We start from the raw sequence: 14,763 nt of genomic DNA on the forward strand, positions 1-14,763 counted from the left end.
AGAGAGAGAGAGAGAGAGAGTAAAATGGTTACGACAGTGAAACAAATTAAGATTTTCTGAATAAATGTTAATTTTTAAATTCAAAAGTGTATCATTTGATTTTTTTAAATGTATATCCTCAAGTACCAATGTTGCTGATGATTCCACTTCCTGCTCCACCTGTTCTTCTTTCCATCCCTTTCATTTCCAGCACGAAGATATTGGTGTCAGAGGACAATTTTATACATTTAATGCTCCTTTTGAGACAATAAACCTACATGTACGTGGTGGTCACATCCTACCATGTCAAGAGCCAGCTCAAAACACATTTTACAGGTAAGTGAACTGTTTACAAAGCTCAGGTTAAATTATGAGATACAACATGCTAGCATTGTTAAGAAATAGAAAAGGTTTGAAATTTTACCCCATTGCCAAGCTTCTACATTGCCTCAGTACTATGATTGCCAGGTCAGAGACAAAGGTGTTTGTGGTTTATGACATAGCAAGAAACAGGAACTTTATCTTAGCATCAGGTTTTCTTATCCACCAAGTCCCATGGGGATGACATGGAGAGGCCCAGGCAGGCGTTGCACATGTAGGAGGTCTATGTCACAAACAAGAAATCCCAAGTTTAGGAAAACAGTGTCTTTAATAAGACTACAAACAAATCTGTCCATTATTTGTTTTGAAAAAAAGATTATCTTTTTTATATTGGACAGTAAGAAGAAATATTAAGAATTTTTTTTAAACCCTGCCATTCAATGCTATTCACTTTTAAAACATCCCTGAAAAGACAGCTCAGAAGACAGGCTGTCAGTGCCTCTGCATACGACATACAAAAATGCAAGAGACCCATGGAAAACTGTCTTCCAACAGGATATTTCCTCTTAAAGTAAGAAAGCTTCCCAGATCAAAATATAAACTAAACCTTTATGATCTATCTATAATATGCAGAAGTAATGACAAATTAATGTCTTATATTTTGAATGATTGCCTCAACAAGGTTTTACCCTACTTTTCTGCTTCTGACATGTGGAAGATCTAGTATTATGAAGATCATTTTATGAAAACATGAAATATTGATGAACTTTTTTTTAAAGACTTATTTTTTAGAGCAATTTTATAGAGCAAAATTGAGAAGGTCCAGAGATTTCCCATTTACCCTCTGCTGTCTCACATGCATAGCCTGTCTCATTTTCAACACCCCCCGTAAGAGTAGCACATTTGTTACAGTCGTTGAACCTACACTAACACTTATCACCAAAGACTATAATTTACATTAGGGTTCACTGTTGATGTTGTAGATTCTCTGGGTTTAAACAAATGTATGACGACCTGCAGCCACCACTGGTGTCATTTAGAATTGTTTTACTCCCCTAAACATCCTTTATTTGCCACCTATTCATCGCTGTTTCAACCCATGGGAACCACTGGTATTTTACTATCTCTATAAAATTGTATTTTCCAGAATGTCATATAGTTGGAATCATACAGTATGTAACCATTCAATTTGACTTTTTTCACTTAGCTATATGCATTTAAGGTTCCTCCATGAGATACCTGGGTTGTATCTCATTTCTTTTTAGCACTGAATAATATTCCATTTGATGAACCTTTTTATAAACTTTAAGTCAGTATCGCTTGGAGGTGTCCCTTTCTTTTCCATTAATTTTCTGTTTCCCTTTCTTTGCCTCTCTTTGTCTGTCTTGTGATATATTTCCTGACTCATTATAGTCCATGAAAATGTAGACATTCACGGGCAGTATCACTACTCCATCAAACTACTAAGTGTCCTGCCATCCAAGAGGAACCAGACCTGCTTTTTTCTCTTTTCTTTCCTTTTTTTTTTCTTTTCTCTTTTCCTTTTTCTTTTCTTTTCTTGTCCTCTCCTCTCCTCTGCCTTTCTTCCTTCCTTCCTTCCTTCCTTCCTTCCTTCCTTCCTTCCTTTCTTTCTTTCTTTCTTTCTTTCTTTCTTTCTTTCTTTCTTTCTTTCTTTCTTTCTTTTCTTTCTTTCTTTCTCTTTCTTTCTTTTTTTCTTTCTTTCTTTTCTTTCTTTCCCTTTCTCTCTCTCTCTCCTTCCTTCCTTCCTTTCTCTCTCTCTCTTTTTTTCTTTCCTTCTTTCTTTCTTTCCTTCCTTCCTTCCTTCCTTCCTTCCTTTCTTTCTTTCTTTCTTTCTTTCTTTCTTTCTTTCTTTCTTTCTTTCTTTCTTTCTTTCTTTCTTTCTTTCCTTCCTTCCTTCCTTCTTTCTTTCCCTTCATTCCTTCTTTCCTTCCTTCCTTCCTCTTTCTTTCCTTCTTTCTCTCTTTCCTTCTTTCTCTCTTTCCTTCTTTCTCTCTTTCTTTCTTTCTCTCTTTCTTTCTTTCTCTCTTTCTTTCTTTCTCTTTCTTTCTTTCTCTCTCTTTCTTTCTTCTTTCTTTCTCTTTTTCTTTCTTTCTTTTTTCTTTCTCTCTCTTTTTTTTTTTTTTTGACTGACTCTTGCTCTGTTGCTCAGGTTGGAGTGCACTATCTCAGCTCACTACAACCTCCAACTCCCGGGTTCCAGTGATTCTCCTGCCACAGCCTCCTGAGTATTTGGGATTACAGGTGCCTCCCACCATGCCTGGCTAATTTTTTTGTTTTTAGTAGAGACAGAGTTTCATCATGTTGGCGAGGCTGGTCTGGAACTCCAGACCTGTTTCTTAATGACCTTGTCCTATATAAATATGAAGCCTATCCCAGATTTTCTATCTAGCACCATTTTTATAAGTGATTGTCTGGCCAGGCCCTTCTCTGAGCACCTCTACCTGGATTTCTCTATCATTCAGCAATAGGTCCAATTTACCAGGGACAATGGATCTGCTCTGTGTTCTCAGACTGACGTAGGTGTAAACTTCTTATTCCAATCAATCTTTATTTCCCTTGCAAAATTCCTTGCTTCAACATTCAAGTTCTAGAGGACGCTGTCTCTGTTTTTCTTCTCTTTTTGTGCTGTATCATCTCTTGGTCATCTATATGCTGACAGCCCCAGTTGGCATGAACAGAATATTCTAATCTCCTTGACCTACCCCGGTCCGTTTCTACTAATATTCTATCCTGATATCAGTTAAACAGGAGATACATCATTGTACCTGAAAAGTGAGGGCTTCATGGAGGAGACCATTCATAACTTGTGCCTTGAATAAACCTTATTTTTTTTTATGAGAGAGAAGACAGATCATTGTACAGTATAAAAAGTTGTAAAACTCTTTCTAATCACAAGTTTTAGTATATGTCGGGAAATTGCAGGTTAAGCCATATTTTTGATGTTTCTAAATTATTTTTAAACCCTAGTGACTGTGAACTGAAATTCATATACATATTCATGCTAAGATATGTTAATATATTTCACTGAAAAATATCAAATTACTGTGGAGATTTGAACTCTAGAGATTCTGGAAATTTTAGGAGACTTCCATGGCCATATATTCTTTAGCATTTGTGATTGGAAAAGGCAGACAGCTAAAACATTTGATCTGATAAATTATTTCAAACAATATGAGGCTGCTAAATCAAGTTGCTTCTCAAAGATTGCTGGAGATTTAACATGGAAGCAAGTATTTAGTTCACAAATAGACCTATGTAGAAACATGCTTGAAAGGTATTGTCTATTACAAGGATGTAACTTAGAACTTGGAGACTACTTTATACATTCTTATTAATTTTAACCAGTGATAACTCAGTTATTTATGTACAGAAATCTGAGGAAGGCTTAAGTCATAAAAGATTTAAAAATGCTATTAAAATTGTTTCATGTTTAATGCTTAATGACAGGATTACCCAAGAGAGGCATGAGGAAATATATTAATAAACTTAACGTGGTTTTAATTACTTTCAATGAGGTCACTTTTGATTTGTTACATTATGTTAACTCTTGAGATCAAAAGGCATGCATGATATTTCCTATTAAATACGAATAATTTTTTTTTTTTTTTTTTTTTTTTTTTATGGAGTCACGTCCTGTCACCAGGCTGGAGTGCAGTAGTGCAATCTTGGCTTACTGGAACCTCCACCTCCTGGGTTCAAGCAGTTTCCCTGCCTCAGCCTCCCAAGTAACTGGGGCTACAGGCACCCGCCACCACGCCTGGCTAATTTTTTGTACTTCAGTAGAGATGGGGTTTCACCATGTTGGGTAGGATGGTCTCGAACTCCTGACCTCATGATCCGCCTGCCTCGGTCTCCCAAAGTGCTGGGATCACAGATGTGAACCACTGCACCCAGTTAAATACAAAAAAAATTTATTGTTTTATATAATTTCTGTTAACGAATTTAGAAAAATGGGAATGCTTTAATTTTCTCGGTCTAAGTCATTTGCACACTCCTTAATGCTTGTGTTCCTGTAGATCCTTATGTGCATATCATATCATACCTAGACATATGCTATCCTACAAACATGGGTAAAATTATATATTTCTTTCTTATAGTCGACAAAAATACATGAAGCTCATTGTTGCTGCAGATGATAATCAGACGGCACAGGGTTCTCTGTTTTGGGATGATGGAGAGAGTATAGGTGAGTGCTCTATTTAGTAGATAAATTTAATTGATGACATATTTTATCACATTACTTTTATGTTTTCTATTATTTTTCTTTGGAAGCTGAGTACAAAGCTATTAATATTATTCAAGGCTAAAAGATTTTACTAAATTCACTGAATCAAGTTAAATAGATAAACAATGTCACAAACATTTAAAGACTTTTCTTATCCTAAATTAGTCAATCCCTATGGTAAGTGCCTAGGTAAGAAATTTGTGTGGTCAGGAATTACGTATCTATTATCTTTGTACTTTCAGAAGCTAGCACAGTGCTATTCACATAATAGACACTTGGCATATATATAAAGTTAACTTAGCTGAATAACCACATTATTATATGTGCAAAATATTGATGCTGTAGGGACAAAAAGGAGTGATACTTTTCCTCATTTACCATAAAGGTCAGAGCCAACACCTCTATAATAACAAAACACAAGTTAACAAGAGAAAAGCATAACAAGCATATGTAATCCTTCAGAAGAAAGGCACAAAGACACAGAGAACGCTCTCAGACTGTATTCTGAGTTTCAGTGAAACAGGAACTGCCATGTAGAAATGTGATTGGACAAAAAGGGTATAAGCTAATGGAAACAGATTGAGTGAGGAAATCTAGCAAGGCCTGTCCACATTCTTGTTGGATTATTAATTTTAGCATTTCTTCCTGTCAGGTATGGGGTGAGACCCCTCTGGAAGGAGGTTGTTAATTTCCTCATGGCCAGCTGTTACAGAAAAGCAGGGAAAGAGAGTAACATTTCTAAGCTTTATAGCTAGCTTTGGGGGAAAAGGGTTCTAGTTTCTATGACTCGCCTTTGGGAAAAGGAATTCTAGTTTCTATGACTAGAGAATAAGGGGCAAGAGACAGGAAGGCAGGAGAAGGTCAGGGAGAAACTTTGCTTCCACTGTTGCTTCTGGGACCTTTATTTTAAGAAATCACTTTCTGAGCCCCCAAAATGCACAAGCGGTGCCTCTACAACAAGGAGGTAGTCCAGAAACCAATTTCAAGTAAATTTGATTTTTGTGTTTTTATGTCTGTTTTTGCTTCTTTGTTTTTGTTATTAGTATTTAGCATTTTTTTTACATGAGGAGATATATTTTACGTTAGATCTAGGCTTATTCCATTCATAACTGTTCCTCCAGACCATACTAAACTTCTAAACTCCTAGCCATGTGAAATCCGTTAGCTGTTGTTATCAGAAACACCTGGGACAGCTTGCTAAGAATGCAGATTATAGGACTCATTCAAGTTTCATTAATTTTAGGAGAAACTCAGAAATCTCCCATAGGAGATTTTTATGCTGTATGTAAACACTGATAGAGGATAGGTTTACTGACTGCCATTTAATAGTGTTAGTACTACTAGATGAGCGTTCTGAACATTTTCTTGACACAAACTTTAATCATAAAAACTGACATCTGTGTGAAGTTGATAGTTCTCTACAATTTAATATTACAATTTGAATAACTTATCCAAAGATAATAGTTTTCTCATTAATAGCAAAGACATGCATTTTTTATCTTTTAAGATGAATCATAGTTAATATTCTGCAACCATAAGAAATATTCCATTAGTAAATAAGTATAATAAAGTTGATAGAAGAATTGTATGCTAGAGAGCAAGATTCTTGGGAAAAATAAATCCCTCTTTATAACATTTTGTGACTTAGAAAGTGAAGATACCAACATGAGTTAGTCCTTTGCTTTTAGAGCTCTGACCTTCATTACTGCAACAACTGAGGGTCTATGAAGTTTTCGGCCTTTCCCTTTGTGTCCAACAGGAAATTTGCCTTCAATTTCCCAAGGGTGTAAAGTTTAGGTCTGCAACTTGGGATCTTTGAATCTCATAATTAACAAATTAAGTCAATTCATTTTATCCGTTAGGTAGACAAAACTTCTCTTAGAATTTTCTCCAGCTCTTCCTATCAAACTAAGGCATAGACGAAAACATTTGGTGTGGACTTTACCCTATTCAAGTTTCATGGCAAACTTTTTGTAATCACTGGAAAGTCCCTGAGCATAATTCAAATATTTCTCTATGATCTCCTCATGCAAGTATAAAAAATAGCTTTTTGCCAATTGGGTCTACTTATTTTGTTACGTTTCACAATATCAGTATACTTGGTTTAATTAAGTATAGATATTTTTAAATAGTTCCTTGAAATTTCTTGAGTTAACAGCAATAATCATATATACCAAATGCTTATTCTCTGGATTTGTTAGATCAGAATCTCCAAAGAGGTTTTCTCTCGCAGCAAACACAACAATCTAATTGATGGGCATCCTATCTGAAATGATTTCTTTCTTTTAAACAAATATGTTCAAATTTTGTGATATATTATAATGTGGTAACAAATTATCGTGAAATAAAGGTAAATCAAAATGAACTTCTGAAACCTAACATTAAGTAAATTTTGACATTCTTGATTAATAAAGTTAGAGCTTAGTAAAATGTTAATTTTTCTACTTATCTTAATGAAATAGCCATGTGTGTGTCCCTGATTAAGATCATATGTGAGATACTTCTTCCTCTTATTAAAAACAACAAAGCTACCCATATCTTCCTAATAGCTGTCACCTTTGCTTTTTTAACTCAGAATTCTATACTTAAAAGTTTGTTCATGAAAACTTAAGCTGTAATTTTATATTGAAAATAAGAACTAAAATGGTTAAGGAATATTGACACTAATATGTCTTGTAATACGTATTAAATTAGCCATACACACATTAGCATATATAAAAAAGTTTTAGGCAGAATATCCATTTTAGTATAGGTAAAATCAATAGCAAATTAATTTTAGTGGGTTAATGAATACAGTCCTGATATGTATAAGGAGAAAAGAGAATTAAAATATATTGCTCTTTCAATGTTACCCCAATATTGTTTTATTTATTTGACTCTACTTTGCTCTTTCTATCTTATGTATGCTTATTTGTGTTTTTACATAGGAATACAATCTTAGAAGCCAAGGAAAACTGGGCTTGATTCCAGACCTTGACAGTAATTAGCTTTCATGGTTTTTTTTTTTTTTTTTTTTTTTTTTTACCTTTGGCAATTTATTTCACTGCTTTGAAAGCCACTTTATTCTTCTATACAGCGGGAATAATAATAACATACCTTTCAGAGTAAATGTGATAAAGTATTTAGAATTTGATAAATAGCATTTAACAAGTTTTAGCTCTAGGATTATCATTAAAATGGGTTTTAAATACAGCAAGATTATACTTCAAACTGGTGATGGTGGCTCATGACTATAATCTCAGTTCTTTGGGAGGCTAAGGCAGAAGGATCATTTGAGTCTAGGAGTTCAAAACAAACCTGGGCAACATAGGGAGAACCTGTCTCTACAAAGATAAAAAAATTAAAAAGCCAGGCATGGTAGTGAATGCCTGTAGTACCAGACACTCAGGAGGCTGAGGTGGGAGTATTGCTTGAGCCCAGGAGGTCCAGGCTGTAGTGAGCCATGATTGTGTCACTGCACTTCAGCTGGAACGATAAAGCCAGACTTTGTCTCAAAAAATAAAAACTAAAAAATAATGATTATACCTTAAAGATGTTGCTATAAACCTATATTTTGTCAGTTTAATTTTAGTTGACCTGTAACAATCTCTTAACAATTGAATTTGTTTTTTCAAATGACACTAGAATGTGTTGCTACCATGTCTTTTTTTCCTTTATATTATTTTGTCAGTCACTAAGGTGGCAAGTAAGTGTCCGTTGATATCATCACTGAATTCTGTTTATTCTTGGACTACTTGTGCACTTCTTGCCACCTTCCCAGTGTTGTATGTGAAAGTGATTTTCAACTTGTTACTGCTTTATCATTACCCCTACACACACATATACCACCTAGCTTGTCTTCTTAGGACCTTACCTGGTGACTCATCCTTCATTTCCAGGGCTTCTTGAATTGTATCTGAATTACTTAAATAGGCTTAGAGAAAAAATAGATACACCTTGATACTATTTGCTACTTTTTATACTGGGAAAGAGAAGCAAAGTATACAGGTATTTACTATGGTTCTTCTTTGGAAATAACAATATATCACTTTTTTTTTTCTCTCTCTCTCTCTACAGACACCTATGAAAGAGACCTATATTTATCTGTACAATTTAATTTAAACCAGGTATGTAAGATTATTTATATGCAATTCTGTTAAAGAATATTTGAAGTTCACAGCTGGGTGGGGTGGCTCATGCCTGTAATCCTAGTTCATAGGGAGGCTGACATGGGAGAATTGCGTGAGGTCAGGGATTCAAGATCTCTCTGGGCAACACAGTGGGACTCCATCTCTATAAAAACATTAGCCAGGTATGGTGACATGCAACTGTAGTCCCAGCTACATAGGAGGCTGAGGCTAGAGGGTCACTGGAATTTAGGAGTTCGAGATCGCAGTGAGTCATGACTGCACCATTGCACTTCAGCCTGGCAGTAAAGAATTCACCTCCCCTTCTCTTGTATATTTGATGACTGAATCCATACTTTCTGAGCCTAGGTGGCAGAGGGAGACCCTGTCTCAATAAATGGATACACAGGAAAAAAGGAAGAATATTTGAAGTTTTTTCATGTTTATTATATAAAATACCTTATATCACATACACAGATAAACAATTTATTATACTATGAAATATACTTTTGTGTATTTCTTTTTAGATTGAATTGCTTTTGCAAATGAAGTGTTTATGTTATTCCTTTTTCTTTATCTTACAGACCACCTTAACAAGCACTATATTGAAAAGAGGTTACATAAATAAAAGTGAAACAAGGCTTGGGTCCATTCATGTATGGGGGAAAAGTATCACTCCTGTCAATGTGGTTACTCTAAGGTATAATGGAAATCAAAATTCGCTTCCTTTTGAGGAAGACAATACCAAGACGGTAAGTAACATAAAAAGATATTTTTCAAAAACGTACGTATTTAAAGCATCTACGTGGACTTCCTATATCTCTCATCCATAAGAAACATAATTATGAGTCAATTACAACATTCTTCATATATTCCTTTTCATTGGGCCTCCATGTTTATTTCCTTATTATTATCCTTAATAAACTGTCATACAAATCAATCTAATGACATCTATTTTATTATTATTATGATACAATCAAAGCAAAATTAAATTAAAACTTAAAATAACTGTTATCCCTATATAATAAAGTGCCTCAAAAAATACATTTTAAAAATAAGATATCTGATCTGCATTTAAGCATTGAATATGTCTTGAAAATGTATTTGAAAATTCTTGCAAACTTAATGAAACTGTCAGCACCCATTAATACAGGAATGTGATACATATGATACAGATACTACACAAGGAGTCAGGATTCTTGTGTTAAAGCATCATTGCTGCCAGTATTTAGCTCTTTACCTTGAACAAAAAACTTTAGGCCTTTTGTTGTATCTAACTGAATTTAAAAATAAAATCAAATAAATGATCAATCTCTTAAGCTCCTTCCAGTTCTAAATTCTGTGAATCTATGGCTTGCAAAGGTGAATTTCAAACACATATTCTAGAAAACAGCTAACTGTTTTAAGTGTTCATTTTAAGTTTAGGCCTACTTATGCACTTATGCACTACTAAAATTGTGTAAATGTGTGTGTACCCACCCTTTCTGTTTAAACTTGGGTAAAAACAAAGAGCCATTAATCAGTCACTTTAAATGAACTTAACTTCTAAAATAGTCAGTTGTTTGACTAACTTGAACCTAAAAAAGAAAAAAAAAAAAGTCCGTCTTGGACGCAGTCTTAGATCCTTGTAGGTGTCAGAGAATGCCAGAGTTAAACAGCACCTGAAAGTCTGTTCCATCTTTTTGAAACTTAACACCCATCCTACTGCTATTGCTGTTTTGTTGACAAGTGGGGTTTTCCTTTAATATGGAACTATGTTTTTCTTACTGCTTTTGCAGTACAACTCGCTGTTTTGCTTAAAACTATATCAAGGATGGGAAATATAAAATATAATTTCCCAACTTTGATATATTTAATGTGTCCTTCCCCAGTAAAATAAAAGTTAATATCTTAGTGCCTTACACTCATATTTTTATTTTTAAAATTTGATTTGTTTATAAAATTCCAGAATACCTGATTTAGTCCAGTAGTCTTATGTGACTGACAAAGAAATTAGGTCCCCAAAGAAGTAAAATTAATTCCCCAAAATAACTACTCAATCAATCACAATTAGAAATCACTTTTTTTGGACGGTCCAATGTTCAATCAGATAAATAAAAGATGGTTTGGCTTAAATAATGTCTTGCTTTTTATTTACAGATTACAATGATGAAAATTAAGCTCACAACTTTTATGGTAAAAATAAAGTAAATAAACAATGCCAAATAAGATAATTTAATATTTTGGGGTGTTATTTCAAGGTCGTTTTGATCAAATATGTAGCGTAAAAACAAACCATTAAAAATCACTTTTTCTACTCTCTTTAAAAACATTCACAAAGAATTTTAAGCATTGAGAACAAATATTTGAGTTTCATTACCTCAGTGATGACGAAATATACGTTTACTTTAACCAACAACTCTGAGCAGTTCCTTCTAAGTGTGTTTAAATAAACTCAATATTTGTGAGCAATTACTGTTTTCCAAGCCTTCATAGATACATAGGAAAGGAAGAGAGGATGATCAATTTCTTTCTCTACCCTGCTTGCCCTTTAATTTATGACAGAGATTATTTAATTGCTCTAGCAATATAATTTTTAAAACATTTTTGTAACAACAATTATGTCCAACTGATTTTTGTAAAAAGTATTAAAAGCTATGTGGTGTATTTTTGCTTTCTACATTTAAGTTAAAAAAAATAGTTTAGATCTGTTTTAAACCTGTCTAACGAATACTCAATTCTTTAACTATTACTTTTTAAATTCATTTATCAAGTGTGGTAAATTACTCCAGATATGCTGTGTTTTAAGGAAGATTAAATTTTATAAAGTCCTTATGAAAAGGCCTGGTATGTGGTAGGCAGTAAAGGATTCACCTCCCCTCCTCTTGCGTATTTGATGACTGAATCCAAACTTGCTGAGCTAAAGCACAGAAAATCTTGTCAGTTCATTGGACAAAAAGCAGCAATGGTAAAGTCTTCTGAAATCATCATATCATAAAACTATGACAGAAGATCATTTTACTACAGCAACTTAATAATCTCCATGATAGAGATATAATAATCTCTCTACAGTCTACTTCAGATTATCTCCAGTGAAATAAAGTAACACATGCAAAATTGAATCATTGGCAATAAATTAAGCATCATAAAATATTTTTTGATTGAGGTAAAATAACACTTTTAAATCTAAACTTTGACTGAAAATGTCTGGATAATACTTGAAAAAGGGATGCATTGAGATTCATGTAGTGCAGTTATAAATAACTCCATATTTAGAAATTATGTGAAAAGAGTAAAGTCATAGAAATCAATAAAATTGACCAAGAGTTACAGGTTTTTCAGTATCTTTTGACAGCAACTCCACCTTTCTGAGATTTATTTTAACCTTAGGTAAAATGGGTAGATTGGGTGAAATTGTTGCTGAAATGGTTGCAAACTTTCCTAGAGTAAAACTTTCTCAAGATATAAAAGAAAATAAAGGTATATACTATTTATTAGAAAACTTGTTTTTGAAATATCATTCATTAAAATAAGAAAAATGTGGTTCTGATTAAACAAGTAATTATCATTTTACTTTTTTAGATATTAAAGATTGATCTGACCCAGAACAATGTTACTCTAGAAGAACCAATAGAAATCAACTGGTCATGAAGATCACCAGCAATTTTAGTTGTCAATGGGAAAAAACACCAGGATTTAAGTTTCACAGCGCTTACAACTTTCCCTCTTCACTTGGTTCTTGTACTGTACAAAATATGGCTTTCATAATACCGAAAAGCTATTTCATTAATGATAATGCTAATTTTATTATAGTAATGTGACTTGGATTCAATGTTAAGGCATATTTAACAAAATTCTAATAGCCCTATTTATCCTCTTTAAGCATCAGCTACAATTGTAAACTAGTTACTAAACATGTATGTAAATAGCTAAGATATAATTTAAACATGATTTTTAAATTAAATAAATTTTTATGTAATTATAAATTATATACTATATTTTTCTCAACGTTTAGCAGATTTAAGATATGTAACAACAATTACACAAGATTTAATTATTTCTTAGTATGTATATTTCATTAGAAAAAGAGAATAAACATATGTAAGTGTATAAAATGTGTATTTTGTCTTTATTTTCCTAATGGAAATTGTCTTAACTTGCACTACTATAACAATTTATCGTAGACTGGGTGGCTTAAACAACAAACGTTTATTTCTTACAGTTCTGGAAGCTGGGATGCCTGAGATCAAGACATTAGCAGATCCATTGCTGATGGTGGCAGTCTTTATGGCTTACAGACAATTATCTTTTTGTAACCTCATATGGCAAACAGAGAGGAAGCAAACTCTCTCGCGTCTCTTTTTATAAGAGCACTAACCTCACCATAAGAACTCCACTTTCATGATGTAAGTGACTCCCAAAAGTCCCATTTCCAAATACCATCACACTGGATATTAGGCTTTCAATGTATGGATTTTGGAGTACACAAACGTCAGTCTAGAGATTCAAATTTCCTTAGCTTAGTTTGCTTTATATAGAAGAGAAATAAATAAAGGGCATTCAAATTGGAAAGGAGGAAGTCTAATTGTCTCCGTTTGCTGATGACAAGATCATGTGTGTGTGTACATATATATATATACACACACACACACATAAATACTGCACCAAAAACTATTAAAATTAATAAATGAATTCAGGTAAGGTGCAGGATACAAAATCAACATACAAAATTTAGTAGAATATCTATATGCCAATAGTGAACTATCTGAAAAAAGAAAACTATCCCATTTACAATAGTCACACACACACATAAAAATCACATCACCACCACCAACAAAAAAATATATGGGAATAAGTTTACTCAAGCGGGGAAAAAATATGTATAAGGAACACCAGAAAACATTGATGAAAAAATTGAGGAAGCACAAATAAGTGGAAAGATAACCCATGCTTATAAATTGAATATGAAAATACGTTAAAATATTTGTACTACCCAAAGTGATCTACAGATTTGATGCAATCCCTATCAAAATACCAATAACTGTCATCACAGAAATAGATAAAGCATTCCTAAAAGTTGTAGTGAACCACAAAAGACCCAGAATAACCAAAGCAATCTTGAGCAGAAAGAATAAAGCTGGAAGCATTATACTACCTGACTTCAAAATAAACTACAATGCTGTAGTAACCAAAACAGCATGGTACTAACTAACTAAAAAAAAAAAAAAAAAAAAAAAAAAAAAAAAAAAAATACACATAGACCAATGGACCAGAATAAAGTCCAGAAATAAATTTGTGCATTTAGAGTCAACTGATTTTTGGCAAAGGTGCCAAGAACACACATTGAGGAAAAGATACTTTCTTCAGTAAACAGTGATGGGAACACTGGATAGCCACAGGCAGAAGAAAAAAAAAAACAAACAAACAGATCCACATCTCTCAGCATATATAAAAATGAACTCAATTAAAGACTTAAAGAGTTGAACTATGAAAATACTTGAAGGAAACATAGGAAAAACACTTCATGACATTGATCTGAGTGAGAAATTTTGGATAGAACCTTCAAAGCACAGCCAACAGGAGCAAAAAGAGGCAAACATAATTATATCAAATTAAAAGTTATCTTTATAGCAGAGAAAGCAATAGTAAAGTGAAAAGATATTCCCCAGAATGAGGGAAAATATTTGCAAACTGTGCATCCAACAAGAGGTGCATGTCCAAAATATACAAAGAATTCGAACAACTCAATACCAAAAACAACAAATAATCCAATTTACAAATGAGCAAAAGGCCTAAATACACATTTCTTAGAAGAATACATACAAATGGCCAGCAGATATATCACAAAATGTCCAACATCACTAATCATCAGGAAAATGCAAATGAAAACCACAAAGAGTATTATTTCACCTGAGTTAGAATGTCTCTTATAAAAAAGACAAAAAAAAAAAAAAAAAAAAAAAAAAAAAAAAAATCCTGGCAAGGAAACAGAATAAAGGGACATTTTACGTTGTTGGTGGGAATATAAATTAGTATAGCAATTATGGAAAACAGTATGAAAGGTCCTTAAAAAATAGAACTATAAAATGATTTGGAAAATTTCACTACTGGGTATCCAAAAGCATTGAAATC

The 14,763-nt window shown here is 33.2% G+C and overlaps 1 protein-coding gene across 1 annotated transcript in view; it reads left to right on the plus strand.

Moving 5' to 3' along the window:
- SI (sucrase-isomaltase) overlaps window positions 1-12,741 on the plus strand; it is a 93,624-nt gene extending 80,883 nt beyond the window's left edge. Inside the window, exons 42-46 of the mRNA XM_031662933.1 lie at window positions 191-315; window positions 4,419-4,507; window positions 8,603-8,652; window positions 9,237-9,404; window positions 12,214-12,741. Coding sequence (XP_031518793.1) covers window positions 191-315; window positions 4,419-4,507; window positions 8,603-8,652; window positions 9,237-9,404; window positions 12,214-12,282 — 501 coding nt within the window. The 3' untranslated portion in view covers window positions 12,283-12,741. The remainder of the gene's footprint in view (window positions 1-190; window positions 316-4,418; window positions 4,508-8,602; window positions 8,653-9,236; window positions 9,405-12,213) is intronic.
- The last annotated feature ends 2,022 nt before the right edge of the window (window positions 12,742-14,763 follow it).

This window comes from Papio anubis, chromosome 2, assembly GCF_008728515.1.
Source record: "Papio anubis isolate 15944 chromosome 2, Panubis1.0, whole genome shotgun sequence".
NCBI classification, from domain to species: Eukaryota; Metazoa; Chordata; class Mammalia; order Primates; family Cercopithecidae; genus Papio; species Papio anubis.